This window comes from Indicator indicator, chromosome 33, assembly GCF_027791375.1.
Source record: "Indicator indicator isolate 239-I01 chromosome 33, UM_Iind_1.1, whole genome shotgun sequence".
In the NCBI taxonomy this organism is placed as follows: domain Eukaryota; kingdom Metazoa; phylum Chordata; class Aves; order Piciformes; family Indicatoridae; genus Indicator; species Indicator indicator.
The window spans coordinates 2,270,875-2,298,255 of NC_072042.1; the positions used below are offsets into that span (position 1 = coordinate 2,270,875).

Below are 27,381 nucleotides of genomic sequence, written 5' to 3' on the forward strand. Positions count from 1 at the left end.
GTAATCCCGGAACACCCCCACGCCAGCCGCAAACACCATTGCAACTCATCGCAGTGTGCTGGAGCCCCCTTAAGAAGAGCGGGGGGCGGAGCCAGCGGGGTGGGGGCGGGGCCGACCCGGCAAGGGGCGGGACTGCCCTCGTGACGCCTCTGGCGGCCGTGTGGCATCAACCGAGCATAGTCGAGCGGAGCCGAGTGGGACCGAACTGGGCCGAGCGGAGCTGAGTGGGACCGAGCTGGGCCGAGCAGAGCCGAATGCAGCGGGCGGCAGCGCGGGTGCTGCGCGGGGCGCGGACCCCTCCAGTGCGGGCACGCTCGGGCACGGCGCCCGGCCCCATCCTGGGGCTGGTGTACGAACGGCACGGGGAGCCTGCGGGCGTCGTGCAGTAAGGGGGGAACACAGGGGATGCTGGAGGGGAGGAGCACATTGAGCGGGGTACAGGAATGGCGGACACTGGGGGTGCTGGTGTGGGAGGGACATTGCGGGGACTACACTGGGATGCATTGCAAGGGGTGCAGGAATGAGAGGGCTGTACTGGGATGCACTGCAGGGGGTGCAGGAATGAGAGGGCTGTACTGGGAAGCATTGCAAGGGGTGCAGGAATGAGAGGGCTGTACTGGGATGCAATCTGGGCAGCAGACATCAGCCAAACCCATTAATGTGCTTCTCCTTTGTGTTTCTGTGTTCAGATTAAAGGAGATTGAGTTGGCCAAGTTGGGGGACTCTGATGTCCATGTCAAGATGTTGGCAGCCCCCATCAATCCTGCTGACATCAATATGATCCAAGGTAAGACACCAGAGGCATCTTTGTGTGTGTTAATTTTCAGTGGAAATCTCCTGGTGGGATGTCTCGGAGGGTTTAGAGTTGGCTCCTGGGATGGGGAGGTCTGGGGTAGGGGGAGGTCTGCAGCTCACCTCTTGACATTCTGGCAGGGACCTATGCCACCCTGTCCCCACTGCCAGCAGTAGGAGGGAATGAAGGTGTTGGGGAAGTGCTGGAGGTTGGGCGTCGTGTGGCAGCGCTGAAACCTGGGGACTGGGTCATCCCAGCTACCAATGCACTTGGTGAGTACAAACCCTGGAACCGCAGCACCGCTGGATGCTCTGTATCCCTCCACCTGCAAACCTGGCCAGGCTGGAGAGTTGGGTGGAGAGGAACCTCATAAAGTTCAACAAAGGCAAATGTAGGGTCCATCCACCTGGGGAGGAACAACCCCTGACACTTTTACAGGTGGGGGCTTGACCTGCTGGAAAGCAGCTTTACAGAGAAGGACTTGGGTGTGCTGGGGGAAAGGTTCTCCATGAGCTAGCAGCCAAGAAGGCCAGAGGTCTTCTGGGGTGGATGAATAACAGTGCAGCCAGCAGGTCCAGAGAGGTTCTCCTCCCTCTCTACTCTGACCTAGGGAAGCAACATCTGGAGTACTGGGTCCAGCTCTGGGATCCCCAGTTCAAGAGAGACAGGGAACTACTGGAGAGAATCCAGGAGAGGCTACAGAGATGCTGAGGGGCCTGGACTGTCTCTGTGAGGAGGAAAGGCTGAAAGCCCTAGGGCTATTTGGCCTGGAGAAGAGCAGCCCCAGAGGGGATCTGAGCAATACTCAGCAGGAGCTAAAGGGTGAGGGGCAAGAGGATGGGGCCAGAGTCTTGTCAGTAGTGCCCAGTGATAGGACAAGAGGCAATGGGCACAAACTAGAACCCAGTAGCTTCTATCTGAAGATGAGGAAAAAAATTCTTTGGTGTGAGGGTGCTGAAGCCCTGGAGCAGGCTGCCGAGTGAGGTTGTGGAGTCTCCTGGAGGGATTCCAAACTCCCCATGGCCATTGTGATCCTGGGCAAGCTGCTGTGGGTGACCCTCCTTTAGCAGGGGAATTGGACTGGATGATCTCCAGAGGTCCCTTCCAACCCCTTCCATGGATTCTGTGATCCATCCCCAGCCTCTCACAATGTTTTGGCCATGTTTCTTCATTCACTCTCCAGGATTTAAATGGTTGTCGGTGTGGCATGACCAGTGTTGAGGCTGTGACATGAGCTGATCTCTGATAACATTTTCCTTTCCCTTCCCACCTTCCTGATGCTCTGCCCGTGCTGCTGCTGGTTCCCAGGGACATGGAGGACACAGGGAGTGTTTCCAGAGGAGACACTGCTGAAGGTGCCCAGCGACATCCCGATGCTGTGCGCTGCCACGCTGAGCGTCAACCCCTGCACGGCGTTCCGCATGCTGGCTGACTTTGAGACCCTGGCACCAGGTACAGCTCTGCCAGTGGGGAGAGGGACATCCAGGGGGATCTGCTGTCACCTCTGCCATGGAAACCTGGATTGATTCATCTGCAGGTGACTCCATCATCCAGAACGCTGCCAACAGCGGCGTGGGCCAGGCTGTTATCCAGATTGCCAAAGCCTCCGGCATCAAGACCATCAATGTGGTGAGGGACAGGTGGGTCCCCTGGCAGAGGAGAAGGTCTCCTGTGGGGTAGGAGCTGCCCTCAAGCATGGGCTGGAGGTTGGCAGGAGGTCAGGCAAGTTTGGGAGCTGAATCTGGTCATCCTGCCCATACAACGCAGGATTTTCTTCTCTGCTTTTCCTCAGTGTCCTCCAGCCTCTGCCCTGTTGTCCCCAAGCTACATCTGAGCAGGAGAGAGGAGAAGGTGTCGCTGCTTTCTGACTCACTGAATCCCTTTTCCTTCCCTAGACCTGACCTCCCAAAGCTGGTTGAGAGGCTGATGGCCCTGGGTGCAGACCACGTCATCACAGAGGAGATGCTGAGAAAGCCAGAGATGAAAGAGATATTTAAGGTACCTCAATGCTGATCCCACTGGAGAGACAATCCAGGGCAGTTCAGCACTGTGGGGAATGGTGGAGGGATGGTGGGAAGGACAAATCTTTCTCCAAATCAGGATTTAGCCCAAGAATTTGAGGGCTTTTGCTGCTACTGCAAGGGCCGGATCATAGATTTTAGCTCTGCAACTCTTAGCTGCCCCCAGGTAAATCATAGAATCACAGAATTGTTTTGGTTGGAAGAGACCTTTGGGATCACTGGAGTCCAAGCATTAACCCAGCACTGCCAGCTCACCACTAAACCATGTCCCTCAGCACCACATCTCCATGGCTTTGAAATCCCTCCAAGGATGGTGACCACCACTTCCCTGAGCAGCCTGCTCCAGGGCTTGACAATCATTTCCGTGAAGCATCTTTTCCTACTGCCCAATCTAAACTTGCTCCCTTGAGAACCATGGTCCCATCCTCAAAAGGAGCTTCCAAAATAATAATAATTAAAAAAAAGGGAACCTTTAAAAAAGGGAACCTTTTTCAACTTCTTCCTAACCTCTTGCAGAGCATCCCAAATCCTCGCCTTGCCCTGAACTGCGTTGGAGGCAAAAGCACCACGGAGATGCTGCGGCATCTGCAGTAAGTTTGGGTGGGTGGTGGCTTGGCCATGAGCTTGGGGACAGCAGCTGGTACCAGAGGATCCTATTCCAGAGTCTCTGGAGTGCAAGAGGTGGCCAGAGGTGTTGTTAGCTGCTGCTGGTCATCACTGAAGTTTTGGGGAAGTGAAGCGAGTGGAGAGGAAGTGGTTTGGAAAGCAGCAGTGACTTAAGCTGACTCATCATAACTGTTGTGTCTCAAATGCTGCCAGTGGCTGGAGGCAGCTGAGCTCCAGTTATGAAGGTTCACCAGGTCCTGACCAGCTATAGCTAATGATTTTAGCTGCAAATTCAGCTAATGGGGCATAGGAGTGAGAGGGGAGCTCTGGGAAGTGGAGTCTGGCAGGGGAGCAACTGGGAGAGCCCTGGGTGCAGTGGTGGGGTTGGAGATGGCTGAGCTGGAGGTTGCAAGGTAAAAGCTGCACACTGGGAGCTGTAACTGAATACCTCCCTCCTCTTCCAGACCCAAAGGGACTATGGTCACCTATGGGGGGATGGCAAAGCAGCCTTTGATGGTGCCTGTGGTGAGTGCTGGAGATGCTCTTGATTTCCCCTGGGGCATGTCCCTGGTGCTCCACTGTGGGTGTCCCCATCCCGTTGGCTCCCAGCTCAGTGCTGCAGGAGCAAAACTCTCCCCTGCCTGTAAAATGAGAGCCTCCAACCTTCTTGTTCTGTAACTGATGGGGTCCATTATAGGACAAGCTGCTTTGTACCCCAGGGTAGGTCTCTTGACTTTATTTATGGAGGATTTGGGCTGCTGTGAAATCCCAGCGGGGAAATGGCCCTCCAGATGTCGAGCATCAATCCCACCCTGACTCCACACCTTGGAGTTGCATCTCTGCATCCCACTGTGCCCTGACTCACAAATGAGAAGGAGCCTCAGGGCCACCTTCCACTGCTGTCACATGGGGTACGGAGCTGCAGGTCTCAGCTGGGTGCTCAGCTCCCTCTCTCCACAGAGTGCCTTCATCTTCCGGGATGTGCGGCTCCGCGGCTTCTGGATGACACAGTGGAGGAAGGACCATGCACAGGGTGAGCTGATGGCACCACTGTGGCAGGTTGGCACAGGAACAGGTGGGAAACTGCCACACCAGTGCTGCCCTCTTTGTTCTTGTGTCACGAGCACAGTCCTCAAGGTGGCTGAAACGCAGGTGCTGAGGTTTTTGCAGCCAGGCTGGATGTGGCTCTGAGCAACCTGATCTAGCGTGAGGTGTCCCTGGCCATGGCAGGGGGGTTGGAACTGGATGATACTTGAGGTCCCTTCCAACTCTAACAATTCTATGAGGCTTCCACCACCTCCTTGGCAACCTGTTCCAGTGTCTCACCACCCTCACGGGGAAGAATTTCTTCCTCCCATCCAATCTGAGTCTACCCATATCTATTTTTGTTCCATTCCCCCTAGCTGTGTCATTACCTGACACCCTAAAAAGTCCCTCACCAGCTTTCTTCCCTTGCAGACCAGGAGAGCCTGGCCACTATGATGGACACCTTGTGCCAGCTCATCCAGAGGGGACAGCTCATTGCACCAGCCTGCACTGAGGTCCCACTCCAAGATTACAAGGCAGCACTGGAGAATGCCATGAAACCTTTCATATCCTCCAAGCAGATCCTCCTCCTCTGACCTCCTGCTCATGGGCTGAGCCCTGTGCTGCTCCACCACAGCCAAGCTTTGCTGCCTTGTCCACCAACAAGAGATGCTTAGGGGGGGAAAAAACCCCTCCAGATCCATTGATTTTTCTTTATTTTTAAACTTCTGGGTGCCTTCTTGAAGTTTTGCAAAGCCTCTGCAATTTTGCATGGATGGCAGCCTGGGGAATTGTCTGGAGGGAGGCTGCCATCATTCTTTAGGTGCAAGAGGAAGCTCAGGGAGCTTGGGGGCAGCAGCTTGCTCTGCTCAGGGTAGCAAAAGAGCCACAGTTCCCCCTTCATGTGTGTTTTGGGGGCTGGGGGGGGCCTGCACCTCCACCTCCAGCCTGGCTTAGCAGCTGTCAGTGTTGTTTTGGTCAGTGTTGTCCCTCAGGGTGATCTTTGGCTGCTTTTGGGTGATTTTGGAGGGTAGCATGAAGGTATTCACTGCCTTTCTCCCAGCTGCCTCTACCCTGTGGTGCTGCAGCCTCAGAGCCACCTCCTTGTTCCCCCCTCCAAGTTCAGCAGCCAACTGCCCCTGGACTAGGGGCATTGAATTAGAAGAAAAAAATACAAATTACTTAAATTTAGGGGGGGTTACATTTATTTTTTCTTTCACTTTTCCCTGCCCAGCCCATGCAACACTGGCAGGACAGAGCAACAATGCTCATGCAGGCTTGGGAACAAGGGCACAAAGGGTTTATCCAGCCCATGGCAACACTTCATCTCAAAAATTAGTTCAAAAGGGAATAAAACCAGGAGAATTGACAAGTTACCAAGCATGGTCCAGCACTGCTGCAACAGTGGGGGCTGTAAGACACCATTGTTCCTTCAGGGACAGCCCTGGGGTGGTGGCATTTGAGGTGGGGACAGGGCAGGTGGACACATGCATGGCAAGGGAGGCTGTTTGCAACACTGGGACTTGAATTCACTTTTTCTGCTGTTTCTGCTGCCACTACTGATTGTGATGAGAACCTCTTGGAAATCCATGTCCAATAAAAATATATTTTTGTAAGATGCTGCCAAAAAATGTTACTGTGCTCAGTTTTGGGGGTGCATGAGGGTGGGCAGGGGATGGATGCATGGCATTGAGGATGGACAAACAATACACCAGGCTCTCTGCCTGCCTGCCTGGCCCTTTGCCTTTCCTAAATCCCAAGGGAACAGAGTTGGGTTCTTTCCTGCACAGCCATGGTGCAGCACCACGCTGTGTCTTGGGTAGTGCCATCCTGCAGCTGAGTAAACTCCAGCTGTGGAGTCAATGCAGTATTTTGTCTTTCCCACAGGGATCTTTTGAATGTCACCAGTGGACACTGGTAAACTGCTGCTCTGCTCCACTGCTGCCATTTGCTGATGGCAGAGAACAGCCCCCAGCAGCACGTCCACGTCCCCAGGGGGTGATGTGCAGTGGAAAATACTGATGTAACATTACTGCTGGAGGAACAAGTCTTGCTTCAAAACCTCAGCTCTCAGGTGTGAAAACGGGGAGTCAAGCATCATTTCTGGGCATTTTCTATGTCCTGAGGGGCAAGGAGAAGAGCAGTGGAGAGGGACATTGTTCAGGACTGGAGAAGGCTCCTCTGCAGCTCCATGAACTTTTGGTAGATCAAACCACCTTGAAATTAGAGCTCCCAGCCTATGCTAGCAGCTAAATTTGCCTGGATTCATTAGGCCATATTATCCCCCTTATAACCCCTCACACTGGGACCTTCCTTAAGCAAGGGCCTGCTAGATGTAGCCCATCATAAACTCCTCATCAGCATCTCCCCCTTACTCCCCCATCACTGTTGAACCCTGCAATATTCTGCATTTTCATTATCCCCCTGGCATTGGCAGCAGAGCAGCACCATGTGCCCCAGAGTTTTCCTAATCAACAAAAAAAAGGGAGAGTGGGGGGTATGTTTAGGCAAGAAAAGGACTTTCAGATCATTCAGAGCACCATTAAGCATGACATAAACCAGAAAAAATTAATGCCAAGCTTTTATCCCCCTTGCTTATTTGACTGGGCAATAAAACCTAACAAGCTTCAGAGAGCTCTCTCCTCCTTTCACATAATGTTCCCGAGCACCAACTCCTACACCAGGGCACGAAGGAATAAATAATTAAATTTAATTCTATTTGTCAAACGAGCAGGATCGTGGATGGAAATCCAGCTGCTGGCATCACAGACACAGGGTGTTCATTTCTGGGGGGTGGATGATGGTGAGTTATTTTTAGGGGAGCGGTGGCTGCTTTATAGCTGAAATGTTCCCAAGAGCCTCTGTTGGGGTTTGGTGGGATTTAGGCATCTGATGAAATGATAAAAATAAGTCCTAAAAAAATGGCATGTAGGGAGCTGCAAGAGGGAAGTTGTTGCTCATCAGTGGGAGTGAGGAATGGGTGAGTGAGGCCAGCAGTGGGGGTGTCCTCAGGAAGGGGAGGATGTCAAGAGCACGCTGGGGTGTGGGGATGAGGACCTTCCATCCCTGCCTGTGTTTGGGGAAGGAGGAACCCATCAGTATCCAGCATGTTGGGAAGGGGACACCCCACAAAAACATTACCATGAGGAAAACCCTCAAATGCCTTGGCATATGGGGGACCCCAAGCAGTGCCTGACATGGGGAAAGGGTACCCCACAAGCCTTTTGACCCATGGGAAGGGGTCCCCCATCATCACCATGACTTCTGTCAGACCCCAACAACCTCTGTGTATGGGCAGGCTGGCTCTCCACAACTCCCTAAAACAACGTTGGAGCCAGGTGGGGTTGGCCTCTTCTCCCCACCAAGATGTGACAGGAAAAGAGGAAATTACCTCAAGTTGCACCAGGGGAGGGTTAGGTAGGGCATTAGAAGAAACCTCATCAGTGAAAGGTTCTCAACCACTGGAACAGGCTGCCCAGGGAGATGGTTGAATCCCCATCCTCTGTCGTGTTTCAAAGCCGCAGAGACGTGGTGCTGTGCGACATGGTTTAGCACCAGCCTTAGCAGGGTTAGGCACTGGCTGAACTCCGTGATCGCAAAACGCCTTTCCAGGCCAAACGTCTCTCTCTAGGTGGGCCCCACCCCTCTCGCCGATTTAAGACCCTCCGGGCGGGGGCGGAGCCTGCCGTGACGTCTTCCCTTCAAGGCCCCCCTCTCGCCTGCCCGCGCGCTCTGCTGACGTTCGACGTCACCAAGCCCCGCCTCCCGCGCGTCCGCGTCGGCCGCCGGTTGCGCCCCGCCCCTTTTGCCGCGGCCCGGCCCCGCCGGGCGCGATGCCGCGGGTCTACATCGGCCGCCTCAGCTACCAGGCGCGGGAGCGGGACGTGGAGCGCTTCTTCAAGGGCTACGGGAAGATCTTGGAGGTGGATCTCAAGAATGGGTGAGTGCGGCTCGGGCCGGCCCGACCCGGACCGTCCTGCTCAACCTCCGGTGGAATGAGGCCCAGCCCGACCCGGCCCCAGGCGGCGGTTGTGAGGAGCGGACAGGAGGCTCGGGTGTCTTGGGATGGGGCGTGCAGGATGCCTGAGTCTACCGGAGTGGGTTTGGCAGAAGGCTTGGCTCTAATGGGGAGTTGGGGGAGGAATGGGGGTGAGGGCAGGAGGCCTGGGCCCACTTAAAGGGGCTGGGCAGGGCACCATGGTTCCCTTGAGGGAGTGGGTAGGAGGCCTGGGTCCCTCCCCGCGAGGGTCGGGACAGGACGCCTGGGTTTCCATGTCAGCGGGGCGAGTGACAGGACGCCTAGGCCTCTGTGGTAAGGTTGGAGGGAAACAGGACATCTGGGTCCCTGCTTCAGTTATTGGGTGCCTTGAAGAGGAAGTGGGGTAGGTGACCGGTGGCCTGCCCTACTCTGTGGGGATGGGATGTCCCCTAATGGGTTCCGTTCTGCCCCTAGGTTCTTCTGCACCCCTCTATGAGCACCCAAGGGTGAGCCAGGCTGTACCCCAGAACAACACTCCTCATCCCCAAGAGAGCCCCTATATGGGGGCAGAGATCCCCTTTACAGGCATTGCAGTAGCAGCAGAGGTGTGTTCTGGGAGCCCTTGCTGGGATATCAGCCAGTGTTGGTGTCCTGTGCACCCCTCAAAGCCTGCTGAAGCCCTGAGGTACCCTGTGTGTTCTTCCCTGTCGCCTGTTCCAGCAGCTGCCTCCTGCTGCACCTTGCAGCTTTGGTTCCTGCTCCACCAGGATTTGCCCAAGACTTTCAACTGAAAAGAGAAAACAAATTGCCATTTTTGGTAGCTTTACACCCCAACACTTAAAGCCTCCTAAGTGTTGGTGCCTTTACTCTTTGCAAGAAGCCCCAACTTGAAGCCTTGCTTAGGAAAGCTGAGTGCAATATGGGGTTCATTATTATTAGCCAGGAGAGTCAATTATTAGTTTCATTTTAGAAGTGAAGAAGAGGATTTTCCTGTAAAATCAGCCCTTGATTGTAAAAAAAGGGTTCATTAACACTGGTTGTACAGGTAGGTGGACATACAACAGGTTTCTAAGTGGAATAAATTCTGTTATTAAAGCAGGCAAGTGTGCATGTGTTAGTGTTTTAACAGCATGGCCTCAGGAGTGTTGGAGTTTGCTCATAAATAAAATATCTGAGTGCTTTTCCAGACCTACTGCATATCCTTGAAGTGTTTTTTTGAGATCAGTTTTTCTGATGCTGAATAAGCCTCCAAATCAAATATTTCCATTTCACAGACAGATGTTAGGGAAAAACATCCCCTCAATATCTTCTTGAAGATGTAGAACTGCAAAGTTTTGTGGCTAATGGACTTGTTTTTTTGCAGTTGATGGTCTGCAATGATCTCAGAGGCCTTTTCCAACCAAGCAATTCTTTGATTCTATGAAGCCCAGCCCTATGATCCCCTCTCAGCATTTAGAATTTGTGATGCAGGAGCTGGCTCGGGGTGTGCTGGAGCTGCCCAAATTTGTGGCATCTTAATTCTGGGTGGTAGCAAGAGGGGAGGAGTATATAACCTGCATGTGTCCAGACTACAGATGCTCTGTGTGCAAAGCCTTAATTCCAGGGCAAGAGTCCTTTCTGTAACCACGCTGAGGGGAGACAGAGTTCAGAAGCTGCAGATGGCAGGAGGAATCCAGGAGCCTCCAGATAAGGTGCAGGAGTTGTCTCTCGCTTTGCTGTTTGCTGCTTCTGGAGCAGGCTTCTTCCACTGTGGGCTGAATAGAGCTCAGGCTGGATTGCTGGGATTAATTCAACAGTTGAATCCCTTTTTTAGTTGTATGCTCTGAAGTTCCCTCAACAAGCTGCTGTGGGTTTGCAGTTAAATTCTGGTTTGACAAAATACATCCCAGAGCTCTCAGGTTTTGTCTCTGTCCTTGGGACAGCCTCGCACTGCGCTTCTGCTAGGTCCTCTGCGGTTGGCTTTGTTCCTCCTCTGATCCTTTCTCCATGGCTTATTTTTAGTAGTGCTTAGCAAATGATTAAATATTTCCAGCACAGTGTTTGACATGAGAGATTCTTCCAGTTACTTCTGGAAACTTGTGGGCTATCTCAGATGCTCAGGCTGCAGGAGATTAGCCGAGCGCTGTTGTAGCACTTGAGCAGGAGCTGAGACCGCAACGTGATACAGCGCAGCCTGAAAAGCTCAGCTGGGGCTGGCTTGCTGCTCCTGTAATTGAAGCTCAAAGGCTTAAAGCATTGCTTACCTGAGAGAAGAGTGGGGAAAGCAAACCCTGGGTGGGCTAAGTTGCAGTTTCTAACTGTCTGCTTGTAGTATTCATGGAGTATCTCTGTGAGGAAGCAAGGCTGGGAGCCCTGGGACTGTTGAACGTGGAGAAGAGCAGCTTGAGAGGGGATTTGATCAGTGTTCAGCAAGAGCTAAAGGGTGGGTGGCAAGAGGATGGGGCCAGACTCTTCAGTGGTGCTCAGCAACAGGCACAAACTGGAAAACAAAAGGTTGCCAAACACTCAAGTTGATTCATTTGAAGGAGAGTGGGGTGAGACCTGAGCAGGTCTGCCTTGGTTGGGAACCTGCAGAGCAACTGCTAAATTGCTCCTGCAGCCAGAGGTCCAGCTTGGACCAGTACAAACCTCATGGATTTTTGGCCTGTGTTGGCAGAGGGCAGGGACAGCTGCTTTGAGATCTTTCTCATCCCATGGGACTCATGGTTTTGGGTTCCAGCACCAGCTGTTGATGAGTAGTGGGGAAAAATTGGCACTTAAGGAGTGCTGAGGATTTGGGTTGGTGTGGAGAAGGGCTGCAGAGTCAGGTGGGGGGATCCAGCAGGTGTCAAGCAATGCAGGTGGGGAGCAGCTGAAAGAAGGAGAGAGGTGAGGCTCCGCCCTCAGGTATTAAGCAGGTCTAGAAAGTCTCATTTTTTCCTTTCACTTTGGATTTAAACCCCATGTTTTTGGAGTTCAGTCTGTTGGATTTACTTGGGATAAGGCCATATTCCTGTACTTTTTCCTGTTTTGATACATGAACAGAAAATGGTGCAGCTTCACCTTAGCTGAAGTAAATTGCATTGACATTTTTAGTAAGTAGTTCTATGCCACATATGAAGTAATAATAGTAGACATTTAAAAGAAGATTTACTCATGCTGCTGTCATATCCCAGCAGGTTCAGATTGCTGTAGTTAAGGCTGTGTCAGCAGTTGTGGCTTTCTGTGGTATGAAACTGGGCTTCTGAAGGGGTTTGATTCATGGGATTAGATCATACAGTGAAATGTTCCCAGGTGGGTCAGTCTTACTTCTATTCAGGAGTGATATGGGGGGGATGATTTTTAGTATTCTTTAAATACAACTAATCCCAAAGTTGTAGGAGCTTGTTTGTCTTAGAATTTAGAAGCTTCTTGTAACATCTGCTTTTTTCTTTTCCATCAGACTAGAATCATATGGTAGGGCTACTGGCATCTTGCATATTCCCAGGTGAAAATGAACAGCACAAGGTAAATGATCAGCATTTCCTTTTTTAAATCAGTGAGGAGAAGACAAAGCCTTCATGCTTCCCATCCAGAGTTCTGTAGGACCATCTTGGGATCAAATTCCCATGGGAGGCCAAGAGGAGCAACTGGCAATAAAGTGCTACTGGAGGTGCTGTGTTTATCTGAGTGTGATATGGGTGACTGAGTTCTCCTCCTCCTCTACTCTGCCCTATTAAGTCCACATCTGGAGTAGTGTGTCCAGTCCTGGGCTCCCCAGTTCAAGACAGACAGGGAACTACTGGAGAGAGTCCAGCAGAGGCTACAAAGATGCTGGGTGAACTGGAACATCTCTATGAGGAGCAAAGGCTGAGAGCCATGGGGCTGTTGAGCCTGAAAAGGGATCTGCTTAATGCTCAGCAAGAGCTAAAGGACAGAACAAGAGGATGGGGGCCAGACTCTTTTCAGTGGTGCTCAGTGACAGGACAAGGGGCAGTGGGCACAAATGAACCCATGAGGTTCCATCTGAACACGAGGAGAAACTTCTTTGTGAAAGTGCTGGAATCCTGAAACAGAGAGAGGTTCTGCAGCCCCTTTCTCTGGAGAGATTCCAAACCCACCTGGCCATTGTGATCCTGGGCAAGCTACTCTGGGTGCCTCTGCTTTAGCTGGAAGGTTAGACTGGATGGCCCTTAGAGGTCTCTTGCACCTGCCACCATGCTGGGATTCAGTAATGCTGTGTTCTGATTGAATTTAGCTGTTCCTCTGCTGTTCTAGCTTCAAATGTCTGTGCATTTATTGTCTTGAAAGTGCTGGTGCTCCCAGGCACTTCACCTTGTAAGTAATTGCTTTTAGGGTGAGATCTGTTGAAAGGTTTGTGCGGGCTCTATTTTTGGAATTGAAGGGAAGAGAGTTGCAATTTGAATGGTTTTATAATGACTGTGATTGTTTCAGTTGTTATAAATCAATCATGCTTGTTTCTTCCCTGAAACTACAGCACTTGCATACAAAAGCAGCTACCATTTGTGTGGAGTTTGGAGCCATTCTGAAGTATCTCATCAATACAGGGACAAATGCCCAGCAAAGCTGTAGCTGCTGGTAGTGCTGTGCTTGGGAAGGTGGTGAACAAGCTTTAAAATGAAGTGACCTAAAAGAGGAGGCTAACATTTTTATATCAGAGCTTTGTTCTTCTGCATGATCTCTCTGGGGAGTTCATTCTGGGGCTGTTGAGCCTGGAGGAGAGCAGCCTGAGAGATCTGATCAATGCTCAGCAAGAGCTAAAGGGTTTGGGAGTAAGGGATGGGGCCAGACTCCTGTCAGTGGTGCTCAGTGACAGGACAAGGAGCAGTGGGCACAAGCTAGAACCCAGAAACTTCCATCTGAACAAGCGGAAAAGCTTTGGTGTGAGGGTGCTGGAGCCCTGGAGCAGGCTGCCCAGAGAGGCTGTGGACTGTCCTTCTGTGGAGAGATTCCAAACCCACCTGGACATTGTTGTGATCCTGGCCAAGCTGCTGTGGGTGCCCCTGCTTTAGCAGGGTTTGGACTGGATGGTCTGTAGAGGTCTCTCCCAATCCCTACCATGCTGGGATTCGGGGTTCTGAAACATGACCATGCACAGAAGTTTCCCCCAGAAGTTTCCCCCTTGGCTTGCTAAGCCCCAAGCTGAGGATTGTGTTTGGCTGTGGCAGTTGGAGAGGTTGTGGCTGTAAAGTGGTTCTCAGTTGTGCCCAGGCCTGCAGCATGCTCAACTATTTCCTGGGGGGGACTATGCTCTTGCAGGTAACTGAAGGAGAAGTGATTTCAACTGCTGGTATACCCTGAACTCTGCTAAACAGCTCTCTGGTCTGTTTTGTTCTCTTCCCCTGCCCCATGGGGATAATGAGCATCCTCACAATGTTGGATCTAAGTAGGTGTTTAACTCCTGTCAGGTTAGAAATTGGCAGCTTGAGTTTTGCTTCAGTGCTGCTGTGAATTTGCTGTGTGACTGTTATCAGGTCACCAGCTTGTCTGTGAGCAGCAGCTCTGAGGATTGATTTAAAACCCTACACTTGGATTTTTGGGATCCCCAGCCCTACAGAGATGAGGGATTTGCAGCAGCCTGCTGTTGGCTTTGGTGCCTCTGAAGATTAAACTGAAGATGCTGGCTTGAACTTTTTGGGCAAATCATGGTCTAGAAGCTTCTGCTCAGGTTAGTCCTGGGGAGGTTCTGATGGAACACAAATTTTTCCACAAGAACAATCAACCATTGGAACAGTCTCTCCAGGGAAGCAGTGGAGTCCCCAGCATTGGACACTTAAGATTCAGCTGGACAGGGGCTGTGCCAGCTTGTCTGGATGGGGCTTCTGCCAAGAAACCAGGTGATCCTTGAGGACCCTTCCAACCTGGGATTCGATGACTCTGTGACTGTCTCTGTATTGTGTTCAATATTGGTAAAAGGAAACCAATGCCACAAAGTTCATTGGAATGTTGAAACTGAGTATTAGATGTTTTTTCAATCTGTCTCTTTCCTCTCGTGCTTGATCTGCCTGTGACTTCAAGTCTTGAGCAAAGTTTGTGCAGCAGATTTTTCAAACACAAAACTTTGTTCGTCCCTTGGCCAGGAAATTAGTTCCTTATTACTGTTGCTGGATTTTCGTAAGTCCTCTATCAAGGTTTGGACTCAGGATGCTCTCGAAGCTGCTAAGATGTTGGAAATCTAGTGAGCATAAAACACTTTGCAACACTTTTGTGTTTTCTTTCTTGTTGAACCTTTCTTGCAGAATGTACAGACCACTTGTTTGCAGAAATGAGGGAATATTTTTATTGTGCAACCTGCCCTGGGTCAGGTCAACCTGCCCTGCTAAAGCAAGGGGGTTGGACTAGATGATCTCCAGAGGTCCCTTCCAACCCCTATCATTCTGAGATTCTGTGATCTGAAGTGTATGAATTAAGGCAGCTTCCAGATAGCACCAGGAATGAACCAAGGGCTCTTCAAGTTGTGCCACGGGAGGTTTAGGTTGGCTACTAGGAAAAAATTCTTTCCTGCAAGAAGAGTGGTCAAGCATTGGAACAGGCTGCCCAAAGAGGTGGTGGAGTCACCATCCCTGGAGGTGTTCGAGAAGCTGTAGATGTGGTCCTTCAGGATATGGTTTAATGGTCTTGCTAGTTGGGTTATGGTTGGACTTGGTCATCTTAAAGGTCATTTCCAACCTTAGTGATTCTATGAATAAAGCACCATATTGAGTGAGTTTGTGGGGTAGTGCTTGATGGCCTTCAACCTTCAGGAGGGTGCAGTCACTGTTCAAAGGCCAGCAGCAGGGAGTGACACTCCTCAGGCTCTGCAGAAACCAGCTGCACAATGCTGGTGGTTGGTTTTGAGCACAGACACCTCTGGTGCCGTTCTTTCCAGTGTTCCCTTTTCTCCCCCTCTCTCTAGGTACGGCTTTGTTGAGTTTGATGATCTGAGAGATGCTGATGATGCTGTTTATGAGCTCAATGGTAAAGATCTTTGTGGGGAGAGAGTGATCGTTGAGCATGCCAGAGGCCCACGGCGTGACAGCAGTTATGGTTCCGGACGCAGTAAGCACCACCAATGCTTTTGTATCCCTGCTTTATGTTCAATAAAACCTTTTTTTTTTTTTCCCCTTCTTTTATTTTCCTTTATTTTCATTTTCTTTTCTTTTTTAAAGTAATTTTAAAAGAGAAATGATCTGAAGTTGTGCCTAGTGTTATGTAACTGTACATGTAACTGTTGATCTGAATATTTCTTAACTTGCTTGTTGTATTAAACTATTTTAATCGATAAATTAATAAACACAATCTCTTGTACTTTTTTTATCATTACTATTATTATTATTAAGCATTTTGTTTGAACTCTTTTTGAATGGTTTATTTGCAATGTGATGTTTAACATAGCTTTAACAAAGACCTCAATGTTTTAATTAAAAGAGTCCTTTGAGGCTAAGATGACTGCCCGTTCCATTTGCTGACCTTGGGTTACCTTTCCATGAGTGGCTCTTTGACCTTTGTGGCCCTTGGCTGACCCAAAAAAAGGAAGCCATGTGACGACCGCAACCTTTTCCCATTAGACCTGGGTGGTGAGGACCCCAAGGGTTAGAGACAGATGAGATTAATCTGAAATAGGTGCCTGAAAAGCTTTATTCATGTCAGATATTCAGAAAGCCTTTAAGCAATGTAAGTAACTTTAGTAAACTGGCTTAATTCGGTTTCTTCTTTCAAACCGCTTTAAAATTAACGTTAAATTTAATTGCATGTTAATCGTAGCCTAATTGTTATGTGCCTTGTTTTAATTCTGTGCTCGTAGTAAAATCTTTTTAATGCTTTGGGTCTGTGTAACGCTTTCTAGAAGGTGGGAGGGGGAGGGGATGGAATTTAGGCTGGGGGAAGGGAGCGGGGGGTGACTTTGTCATGTCTTTGCGAGCGTGTTGGGCAGAGGAGTTGGGGTCGGGGCTGTAGAGCGAGAGCTCCATTTCCCTGGTTGAAGTACTGCTGTCTGCTTGTCACCTCCTAAAGGTGGATATGGTTATAGAAGAAGCGGAAGAGATAAGTACGGTCCTCCCACCCGTACAGAATACAGATTGATTGTGGAAAATTTGTCAAGCCGCTGCAGTTGGCAAGATCTTAAGGTATGGGGCCCCTTTCTTTACCCTCTCTCTAGCAAAGAGCACAAAGGGTAAACAGCTTCCATTTCACCCAGGAGACTGCTGTATGCTGTGTTCTTGACTCCAGCTCGTTCATAACTCTGTGTGCTCCTGTGCATACACCTAGGTTGTGGAAGTAACACACATGAGCCAATGGGGAAGTGTCTTTACATCTGTGAACTCATTCACAGAATCACCATGGCTGGGAAAGACCCCTAAGATTCAGAGATTGATAGAATGGGTTGGGTTGGAAGGGACCTTGAAGATCATCTAATTCCAACTCCCCTGCCATGGGCAGGGACACTTCCCACTAGACCAAGTAGCTCAAGGCCTCATCCATCCTGGCCTTGAACACCTTCTGGGAGGGGGCATCCATGCCCTCCTGGGCAACCTCTTCCAGTGTCTCACCACCCTCACTGTAATGAATTTCTTCCGGATCTCCAGTCTAAATCTGCTTTCCTCAAGCTTCAGTCCATTCCCCCTCAGCCTATCACTACAAGCCCTTCTAAAAAGTCTCTTCCCTGCTCTCCTGTAGTCCCTTTCAGGTACTAGAAGGCTGCTCTAAGGTCTCCCCAGAGCTTTCTCTTCTCAAGGCTGAACAGACCCAACTTTCCTCAGCCTGTTCCCGAGATCCCCAAGACCATGAAGTCCCAACTATTATCTACTCTACCAGGGCCACCCCTACACCATATCCTTGAGCACCATATCTAGATGGCTTTTATATACATGCAGGGATGGTGATTCAACCAATTCCCATGTTGGGAGCTGCACCTGCAGACATGGTGTCACTGGACTGAGGGAGAATTAACTTTTTACCTTAACACAAACCATCATCACATACAGATGTGTTTTATCTCTGCCAGAACAGACCTTAATCGTGCCAGTGGCAGGATTCACTAGAGATGGAAGAGTTCACCCTTGTCACTTTTGGATTTACTCATCAACTTGTCAGGTGCTAGAGCTGTTTGGAAATGATAGCATCGTTCCTGCATGGTCTCTGTTAAGAATTTGCACACCATGTAAAGCTGTTTTTTAAAGAGAGTTTCAGGGGAAAATGCTTCCAGAATGAGCAATCATGCAAAACTTCTGCCAAAATCTAGTATTTCCTTCAGTCCAAAGGAGTGGAAGGTGCTTCTCAGTAGGGAAGTGTTGGGTAGCGCTGTGTAGCCCACAGCACCTCTGAGTACTCTGGAGGTGAAATGCTGACTCATGATTATTTATATCATGGACTGAGGGAACAGAATGTCAATAGCAGGTGCAAAAAGATGGTGTTTCCTTCTCAGACTTAGCAGCAATGGGTTCAAACCACTTGTTCTCACAGGAACGCTTTCTTTTGTGGTTCTCTTTTAAGGATCTGTAAAATTTGTTCTAAACAAACATTGCCGTAGTAGAAACTGGTCTGTAATTGAGTATGTAACACAGGTTCAGGTACGTGCTGAGATGCTTCAGATGTCTTTTTGTTGTTAATGCTTCACACCATCAATAGCTTGTCTTTGCTTCTAGTATTGAAAATTGTAAGTAGAGCATGGCATGATTAATCCTCGACTGGGTGCGCTGCTTTTGGAATAGCTTTCATGTTGGTGTACTTAAGGTGGGAGCAGCTGGGTTGAACACAGACTCAGCTGGAGTTCTGTGCCCTCTTTCTACTGCAGCTGGATGATGGCTCACTCAAAGCAGGGCAGGAATGGTCCTCCCTGATAAACAGAATGTTTAGTGATTGAAAGGAGTGAAACCAACAAGCATGAAGTGGGAAAACGAATTGAGCTTTTACTTGTGGGGGGGTTTCTCCCAGCGGAGTATCTGTTACCTAGGTAGAGGACAAAGGGAAGTCTGCTTGCCTGTTGTCTTCTTGCCTCTTCATATTTGACCTTTAAGTTTATCACCTTTCCCAAGTCACCTTTGAAAAGATATTGTAGAGAACGAGCATTTCATTTCCTTAATCCCTTCTGTAATTTGAAAACTTATCATAGTCCAGAGCATATCTGATAGTAGACTTGAGATGGGAGACCTTAAATCATCATTTGGCTCAAAACTATCAACTCCACCTTGGCTCTAATCACCCAGACTCTGTGAAATCGTGATGTTTTAGTTGGCTTGCTCAAAAACCTTGCTGTTTGGTTCAAAGCCTTGCTGACATCCGTGTGGATAGAAGAGGCTCAGGGAGCATCCCTGCAGCAATGCAGGGAGTCAGCCGGGACGCCTGGCTCTGGATTCGAGGCAATGGTTATTCTGTCCTCTTCCCCTAGGATTATATGCGTCAGGCAGGGGAAGTGACATATGCAGATGCACACAAAGGAAGGAAAAATGAAGGTGTGATTGAGTTCAAATCCTATTCTGACATGAAAAGAGCCCTTGAAAAGCTGGACGGGACAGAAGTAAATGGCAGGAAGATTAGATTAGTGGAAGACAGACCTGGATCGAGACGGCGCCGCTCTTACTCCAGAAGCCGAAGCCATTCAAGGTATGTCTGTTGATGTAGCTCAGGCTGAATCTAGCTGCACTTAATGAATATTCAGCAGCCTCCAAAACACCTTGGGAATGTTCAGAGTTCTCAATAAATCATAGAATCACAGAACGGGTTGGGTTGGAAGGAACCTTAAAGATCATCTAGTTCCAACCTTCCTGCCATGGGCAGGGACACCTTCTGCTAGACCCAGCTGCTCATGGCCCCATCCAACCTGGGCTGGCTTGGAGCCTTCACAGCTTCTCTGGGCAACCTGTTCCAGTGCCTTGCCACCCTCATGGGGAAGAATTTCTACCTAATGTCTCATCTAAATCAGCCTCTTCCAATTTGAAGCCGGCACCCGTCATCCTGTCACTCCATATCTTTGTAAAAAGTCCCTCTCCAGCTCCCCTGTAGCCCCTTTCAGGTACTGGAAGGCTGCTTTAAGGTCTCCCTGGAGCCTTCTCTTCTCCAGGCTGAACAATCCTATCTCTCTCAGCCTGTCTGCATAGGAGAGGTTTTGAGAACCTACATTTTGAGAATCTATTAGTTACCTGCAAGTGCCCAAGGGAAATGGGGCCTCTGTTCAGTGCTGTCTTCCCTGGTGAGTGTTTATCTGCAAGCTGAGCACCCAACAGCGTGATCCTCTTCCCCAGATACATCAGGTCCTGGTCCTTGCTGTCTCACAGGAGAAGGCTGTGTGGCAGGTGGAGCTGTGCACACAGAAGGAAACAGAAGGTGCTTTTAACACCTTGGCTCTGAACACTGTGTTCTGCTATAAGCACCAGGACTAGCAGTTCTTTCTCAGTTTGGAAACTCTCCCCCTGTTCCCTGTTTCTTAGAGATTTGCTGCTTTCATTGTAGGATCAAGAGAGGTGCTTCAGCACACAGCACCCAAGTGTTTTCCCCTTTCCATTTTGGGGCAGAGCTTGTTGCAAGAAAACTCAGGCAGACTTGTACTGTTCATAGAACAGCTTGCTTATGAAATCAAAGCCTGGAGTCAGAGCTTCATCCTAGTGTCTTCCTGTATACAGACTCTGACTTGGTTGGAAAAGTGATTCTTGCTGCATTACTTTACATCAGGTTGAATATTTTCCAACCAAGAGGTTATTTGTCCTGCTCACTTCCAGATGGGGCAGCAGGGGGTGAGCAGGGGGCAGAAGGGTACTGTGAGTCTGTGACTTTATTGTATACTTTGGCAGCTGAAAAGGTGCTTTAACAGAAGAGGGGTTACCCCTCAGGGGATGAGAAGCTCTCCATGGGCAGGTGCTAATGTGAAGCTGCTTGATTCTGTTGCAGGTCTCGCTCTCGAAGCAGACATTCTCATAAGAGCAGGAGCCGCAGTGCCAGTAGCAGTCGTTCCAAGAGTAGATCAAGATCCAGGTACGTCTTGGTGTTGGCAGAAGTGGGGGCTACCCACTTCAATGAGAAGCATAATCCTAAATGTGCAGCAGGAGTCCTGTTTGTGTTTCTTTTCCCTGCTGTGTCTCACACACTGAAGTGCTGGTCAAATCCACGCCGCACTAAAGTGGAGCTGTCTGTTGCCTTTGCGCTTCCAGGTCTGTGTCCCGTTCCAGAAGCAAGAGCCGTAGTCGAAGCAAGAGCCGTAGCAGAGGCCAAAAAGAGAAAAGCAGGACTTCAAGTAAAGAGGATAAAAGTAGGAGCCGCAGCAGGAGTGCAGAGAAGTCCCGAAACAAAAGTAAAGATAAATCTGAGGGTGCTCTCCATAACAGTGATGAGAAGGCAAAGAGCAGGAGCCGCAGCAAGGAAAAGAGTAGGAGCAGGAGTAGGAGTAAGGACAGAGGAGAGATGAGGGAGAGCATGAGGAGTAGGAGCAAGGAGAAAAGTAGGAGCAAGGACAGGGAGAAGAGCATTAGCAAGGCTAGAAGCAGGAGCAAGAGCAGGGATGAGAGTAGGAGCAGGAGCCACAGTAAGGATAAAAGGAAAAGTAGGAAGAGGAGCAGGGATGACAGCAGAAGTAGAAGCAGGAGCCGCAGCAAGAGTGAGAAAAGCAAGAGGCACAGCAAGCGAGACAGCAAACCAAGTAGCAAGAAGAAAAGGAAGGACAGCCACGAGCGGTCCAGGTCAGTCTCCAAGGAAAAGGAGCATCAGAAGTCAGATTCTGACAAAAAGGAGGCAAAAGGTGAGGGTGAGGATGCAGCTGCACGTCGGGTGTCTCGCTCCAGGTCTAGGTCGATTTCCAAGTCAAAACCAAATGTCAAATCAGATTCTCGTTCCAGGTCTAAGTCTGTCTCAAAGCCTAGGTCCCGGTCCAAGTCTAGATCTAGGTCTGCCTCTAGGTCACGCTCCCGATCGCGGTCAAGGTCTCGCTCCAGATCCTAACCTTGCTGCAGCCACCCATGGGGCAGTTTGGCAGAGTCTTTTGTACATGTTTCGTAGTGGTAGCACAAGTGATTGAAGTAGCAACCCTGTTGATGCTGTATATTTCTACCACCCCTGATGGTATGTTTGGTGTTCTCCGCAGTGCTCCCTCCCTGCAACGCTCTCAGCTCTTCAGCTCCTTTTCTGGTCTGGAGAAGGGTTCTCTTCCAATCTGGCTCTTCCTGGAGCACCAAAATTGCCCTCTTTTTCTGGGAAGAGCCTTGCAGGGAATGAGCACTGCGCCATGGTGGGTGCAGTGATGACTGCTAGGTAGGTATGATGGCTTCTGCAAGTCTTTGCCCTTGAAGTGATACCCTTTGATGTCTGCCATTTAGTGGAAGTGCTAAGTCTTTAGTTTCATATTATTTTTGTTTCCTAATTTATTTTTCTTTTTTTTTTTTTTTGACTTAAAAAGTTGTGAATAGCACAGTCAAAATGAAAAAAAAAATATGGGTACTTGGAGTAATCCATAGGGAAAAGAAGTCTAGTTCCATATTCTGGTATTGTGACAATCTCCTTGTTTTATATTAAATTTTTTTTATTTTCTCTTTTTCCCCCTGTCTTGCAAAGTACAGTGACTTCTGTTTCCATGAAATTTGAATAAAGACTATTTTTGCTTGATGACATTTGGTGGTGGCTCAATGTTTTGTTTTGCTTGTCAGAGAATCACAGAACGGTAGGGATTGGAAGGGACTTCTGCAGATCATCCAGTCCAACCCCTCTGCCAGAGCAGGATCACCTGTGGCAGGTCACACAGGAACACGTCCAGGCAGGCCTTGAAAGTCTCCAGAGATGAAGACTCCTCAATTTCAGGCTGAATCCTAGAGGCAGTACCAGCAATCTCACAGGATCACAGAACGTTAGGAGTTGGAAGGGACCTCAAAAGATCATCCAGTCCAACCCCCCCACCAGAGCAGGATCACCCAGAGCAGATCACACAGGAACGCATCCAGGCAGGTTTGACAGTGCTTTATATTCCATTGGTGTGAGCTTGAATCTGCAGGAGAGATGCTTGCAGAGAACAAGTTCTTGGCTTTAGAAAGCCACTTAACACTGCACGTAGTCACAACACTCCAGTTACCATAACTCACTTCTCCACAAACATTTAGTGCGTTGTTTAGAGCTTTAATGTTACGATGAGAACAGAGAGCTGCACCAGCAGCAGTAATGAAGGTGACAAGCTTGTTTTGCACTGTCTCCATAAATGACACTTAGTGAGCTGCAGTTTCCATTATACTGGGAAGAAACATTTTTCACCCACTTACCTCGCTCAAGTCAACTGAAACCGTTGCTTGTCCCACAGCATTGTGTGTGTTGCCCAAGCTGATGCTGGAGGTGTGTGGCTGGCATGCAGGGTGTGCACTGCTCTCTGCTTTATTCTGTAGGTCACAGGTTCAGTTGTTTCCTCTTTCACATCTTGACCTCTTCCTATGGTACTTTTGGGAGGGGAAGGGGAAAGAAGCAATGCCTCTTCAGGTGTTTTCTAGTCTTAGCATGGCAAGCAGGAGAGCCAAAGCCATCCCAGCTCTTTACTACTGGTTCTTACTGTAGAATCATAGAATTGTTTTGGCTGGAAAACACCTCAGAGATATAGAGTCCATTAACCTAACACCACCATGGCCATTAAACCATGTCCCAAAGTGCCATGTCTACAGTTTCTGAACACCTCCAAGGATGGTGACTTCACCACCTCCCTGGGCAGCCTGTTCCAATGCCTGACCTTTGCAGGGAAGACATTGTTCCTAATATCCAACCTCAACCTCCCCTCGTGCAACTTAAGGTCATTTCCTCTTGTCCTGTCACCTGATACTAGGGAGAAGAGACCAACCTCCACCTCATTCCAACCTCTTTTCAGGTCTCCTTTCAGCTTCCTCCAAGCTGAACAACCCTCAGCTGTTCTCTGGACCCTTCACCAGCTTTCTTTGATTTTATAATCCTTCATCATCAGTTTGGGTTTTCATTTGTGAGCCAAGACTTTCTAAATCATGGAATCATTAAGGCTGTAAAAGACCTCCAAGATCGACTCCAACCATTAACCCTGCACAGCCAAGTCCACCACTAAATGGGAAGGTGTTAATCCAAGCCAGGTGGGACCAGGACATCATAGGAACTCCAACAACATGAACCAGCCTTTGCTCTGGGTGCTATGCAGCTGCCATTTTGTCTTTCTGTCCCGCCAAAATATGGAGGGATTGTAGCATGGGGATTTCCAGACGTTGACTGAAGATTCAGGTCATGTATGACAGAGAGCTGCTGTACAGGAACCCATCTGCTCTTGCTTCACAGTGTCCAGACAGGCTCTGCCATCCCACTGTAATTCCCTGGCACCTGCTTTCCCAATCTGGCTTCTCTAGTTAAACCCAGAGCAGTTTGGAGTTGAGGCTGGAGTCTCAGCTTGGCTCAGTATAGTTTGCAGGAGTTTTTCCTCCTGTGCTTGGGGGGATTCTAAAAGAAGAAAAAGTGAAAGACTTGCTTTTGAGGAGCTCCTGGCTTGGAAACACCAAGAATGGTGGGGGCTGTTTTGCTGCCATGTCCTCAGCATCCCCGGAGGTGTGGAGAGGAAGGAAGGAAGTCAGATACCAGCTGGAATTTTATAGCTGTTCCCAAATAATATCCCAGTTTTACACTGGGCAAATTATAGAATCCTAGAATTGTTTGGGTTGGAAAAGCCATTTCAGATCAACCATTCTCTAACTCTACCAAGTTTGGTGCTAAACTGTGTCCCTCAGCACCACATCTCTGCCTCCTTGAAACACCTCCGGGGTGGGGATTCAACTACCTCCCTGGGCAGCCTGTGCCAGTCTTTGAGAACCCTTCCAGTGAAGTTTCTTCTAATGTGTAATCTAAACCTCCCTTGGTGCAACTTGAGGCTGTTTTCTCTAGTCCTAGGGAGAAGAGACCAACCCTGGTGGCTGGTGAGGGATGTTTTAGGATGTCAGGTAGTGATAGGACTAGGGGAAATGGGTCAATACTAAAAATAGGTAGATTCACCTTGGATAGTAGGAAGAAATCCTTCACCATGAGGGTGGTGAGACATGGGAACAAGTCACCCAGGGAGGTGGTAGAAGGCCTCATCCCTGGAGGTGTTTAAGGCTAGGCTGGATGTGGCTCTGAGCAACCTGATCTAGTGTGAGGAGTCTGTGCCTATGGCACAGGGGTTGGAACTGGGTGATCCTTGAGGTCCCTTCCAACCCTGACAATTCCATGATTCTAACCCCACCTCACTACATCTTCCTCATATCCTCTGACCTTTGCTAACTCCAACTTTACCAGCATCTCTTCCATTGCATGTGCGGCTTTGCATGAAGACCTCATGTTCCCTGCTCAACCTGCCAGAAACAAGAAAATGCAGAATGTATTTTTGTGAGTTCTTCCTTCAGCTGGAAACAAACAAAGAGTTCATTATGGCTTTATCAGCCACTTTCCTTTAGCAAACTTCAATCTGCAAGCAACACTTGTGACAGCAGTTCTATGGCCAGATGTTCACTTCCTAGGTGCAACAAATTCTGTTTAATTTGCTCCTTTCAAACTGCTGCTGCCACATTAGAAAGATGAAAGAGCCAGAGAGCCTAAGAGTTGCTTTCAGCACAGAATATTTCGGCAGAGTTTAAGAGGGGTCAAGGCTTAGTGAGTGGCTCAGACTTTATCAAATGTCATATTACCACGGCAGCGTGAGAACGCTCCCTGGAAGTGATATTTAATTTCTTTAGAAGGAAAAAGTCTTTTCCAGTCAGCTATGTTTAATGCTTTAACATCTTGAAGCTCTCCTAATAACATTTCTAATCCTTTTTGCTGCTTAATCTTAGTATAGAAACAAACCAGGCTAGGCAAGATGTTTGTAATAGAGGGTGATTAGCTTAAAAACAACCTTCAGGAAAACCTGAAAATGATAAAATCTAGACAAAAACTTTCTAAAGGGACTCTGGTTTGTGCTGTCTGCCTGCCAGAGCTGTTCCTTATGATGTGAGGGTTGAGTGAGCCCTCCGTGAGAAACATTTCTTCCCTAAATTCAGAGATTCACAGAATGGTTTGGCCAGGATCACAATGTCCAAGCGGGTTTGGAACCTCTCCAGACGAGGAGACTCCACAACCGCTCTGGGCAGCCTGTTCCAGGGCTCTAGCACTCTCCGACCAAAGAATTTTCTCCTCCTGGTCACAACCAACCTCCTGGGTTTCAGTTTGTGGCCACTGCCCTTGTCACTGGGCACTGCTCAGATGCGTCTGCCCCATTGTCTTGTCCCCCAAGCTTTAGCTCTTGCTGAGCATTGCTCAGATCCCCTCTGCGACTGCTCTTCTCCAGGCTCAACAGCCCCAGGGCTCTCGCCTTTCCTCCTCACAGAGATGCTCCAGGCCTCTTAGCATCTTTGTAGCCTCTCTTGTACCCTGTCTGGTAGTTCTCTGTCTCTCTTGAACTGGGGAGCCTGGAACTGCACCAAATATTCCTGATATGGCCTCTCTAGGGGAAAGTGGGAAGAGAACCGCCCTTGACCTGCTGGCTACATTCTTCTCAATGCACCCCAGGACACCAGTGGCCTTCTTGGCCACAAGGGCACTTTGCTGGCTCATTGTGAACTTGTCCATCAGCACTCTCGGTTCTTTCCCACAGAGCTGCTTCCCAGCAGGTCACCCCTGACCTGCACTGGTGCAGGATTTGTTCCTCCCCAGGTACAGCACCCTACACTTGTCCTTGTTGAACTTCATGGGGTTCATGATAACAATGATTCCCTGGCATGGGCAGAGAGGAAGAATCAGCGAAACATCTGCAGTAGTTCTCCAACATTTCCAATAAATAGTTATTTTAAAATAATACAAGCAAGGAGTCAGCTTTAGGCTGGAGAGATCTACCCTGTGCACTGGAAAACAACCCCAAAATCTGATGTAGGGAAATACAACTTGTGGGTGAGCTCTGAGAAGGGAAAAGATAAATTCATGTGGCAGGCAGAGGGCAGGTTCTGTTGAAAGGACGGGTGAAAGCTGTGATCAAAACTTGAATTGCTGCAGTCAGAACGAAAAATATGACAGTTTGGTTGTGTGTAAACTCCTTTAGCTTTTCCACATCCCTGTAAAGCTGGATCCAGTGAGTGCCCAAACACCAGCTGGGAGCATCTGCAGAACTGGGCCTTTAGCTGGAACTTGCTGACACAGATGAGGTGAGAAATGTTATTTGTTTTCTGCCTAATTTTAAAGATGGGTATTTTATGTTCTTCACTCAAGGGATGAAGACTATTATGATGTGTATTTCAAATGAGCCGTTTCAAATCTCATTTATTATTTTCCTGAAATCCCATTCCATTTAAGCTGTCACAGCTTGGGGCCTGCTCGTGCTCCTTCCTCGCTTACCACGGGAAAAAAAAAAACAAACAAACAAAAAACAAAACAAAACAAAAAACCCAAACCAAAACAACAACAAAACAAAATAACCCCAAAAATCCTACCAGCACTTATTCTATTGTTTCAAAATTCAAATGGAAAGGCAAATACCATTTCCAGAGGAGAAGAAAAACAAGTTTAACAAATGCAGAGAAGAAGGGGAAATATTTTGTATTAATCATCGGCGGGGGAGGCAGTGATGGAGCAGCCTGGTGGGTCACGATCCGCTGGATGCCAGTGGGAACAGTGATTTTTACAGCTCATTCTCCAAACTCTCCCTCACCGTGCCTTAATGCCCCACGCCTGCCCTCCTCCCAATGTCCCCATGGGCCCATGCCCATTAGTGCTCCTGCCTCAGTGCCCCCACGGATCCATTTATGCTCCTGTCCCAGTGTCAGTCCTGTCCCTGTATCAGCTCATCCCAGAACCAGCTACATCTCAGTGGCTCTCTGTCCCAGTTCATCCCTATCCCAGTGCCTCGATGCCCCAGTACCATCCTGTCCTAGTGCCAGTCTGTCCCAGTTCTTCCTCATTCAAATGCCTGCCCTGTCCCCCAGCATGAGTCCCATCACACTACCAGCTCACCAGTACATCCCAGTGCCAGCCTTGGCTCAGTACCAGACCATCACAGTACCAGCCCTGACCCAGTGCTTCCAAGTCCT

General features: G+C 49.2%; 2 protein-coding genes across 5 annotated transcripts; both read left to right on the forward strand.

Moving 5' to 3' along the window:
- The first annotated feature begins 726 nt into the window (after positions 1-726).
- On the forward strand, positions 727-5,042 carry MECR (mitochondrial trans-2-enoyl-CoA reductase). The gene is made up of 9 exons (XM_054395384.1): positions 727-787; positions 934-1,065; positions 2,102-2,245; positions 2,331-2,433; positions 2,689-2,791; positions 3,331-3,404; positions 3,885-3,945; positions 4,381-4,453; positions 4,879-5,042. The coding sequence occupies exons 1-9, from the start codon at positions 742-744 to the stop codon at positions 5,040-5,042; spliced, it is 900 nt and encodes a 299-aa protein (XP_054251359.1). The 5' UTR covers positions 727-741.
- A 3,237-nt stretch (positions 5,043-8,279) lies between these two features.
- Positions 8,280-21,711, forward strand: SRSF4 (serine and arginine rich splicing factor 4). Of its 4 annotated transcripts, XM_054395147.1 has the most exons (8): positions 8,280-8,386; positions 15,300-15,415; positions 16,230-16,259; positions 16,397-16,509; positions 18,771-18,985; positions 20,303-20,354; positions 20,711-20,813; positions 21,195-21,711. In XM_054395147.1, the coding sequence occupies exons 1-8, from the start codon at positions 8,280-8,282 to the stop codon at positions 21,308-21,310; spliced, it is 852 nt and encodes a 283-aa protein (XP_054251122.1). In that variant the 3' UTR covers positions 21,311-21,711. The 4 variants fall into 4 exon arrangements, with proteins under 4 accessions (XP_054251122.1, XP_054251121.1, XP_054251119.1 ...); XM_054395146.1 differs by lacking the exon at positions 16,230-16,259 and having other exon boundaries at positions 15,300-15,442; positions 20,267-20,350; positions 20,527-20,759; XM_054395144.1 differs by lacking the exon at positions 16,230-16,259 and having other exon boundaries at positions 15,300-15,442; positions 20,267-20,350; positions 20,527-21,711.
- The last annotated feature ends 5,670 nt before the right edge of the window (positions 21,712-27,381 follow it).

What these genes read in the sequence shown, in the direction of transcription:
- MECR (XM_054395384.1), top strand. Translation starts at nt 742, where the DNA reads ATGTTGGCAGCCCCCATCAATCCTGCTGACATCAATATGATCCAAG. An exon ending in TGACATCAATATGATCCAAG is followed by an intron (nt 788 to 933) that starts GTAAGACACCAG and finishes ACATTCTGGCAG; the next exon opens with GGACCTATGCCACCCTGTCC. An exon ending in ATCAATGTGGTGAGGGACAG is followed by an intron (nt 2,434 to 2,688) that starts GTGGGTCCCCTG and finishes TTCCTTCCCTAG; the next exon opens with ACCTGACCTCCCAAAGCTGG.
- SRSF4 (XM_054395144.1), top strand. Translation starts at nt 8,280, where the DNA reads ATGCCGCGGGTCTACATCGGCCGCCTCAGCTACCAGGCGCGGGAGCGG. An exon ending in CAGTTATGGTTCCGGACGCA is followed by an intron (nt 15,443 to 16,396) that starts GTAAGCACCACC and finishes CACCTCCTAAAG; the next exon opens with GTGGATATGGTTATAGAAGA. An exon ending in AAGAGTAGATCAAGATCCAG is followed by an intron (nt 20,351 to 20,526) that starts GTACGTCTTGGT and finishes TTGCGCTTCCAG; the next exon opens with GTCTGTGTCCCGTTCCAGAA.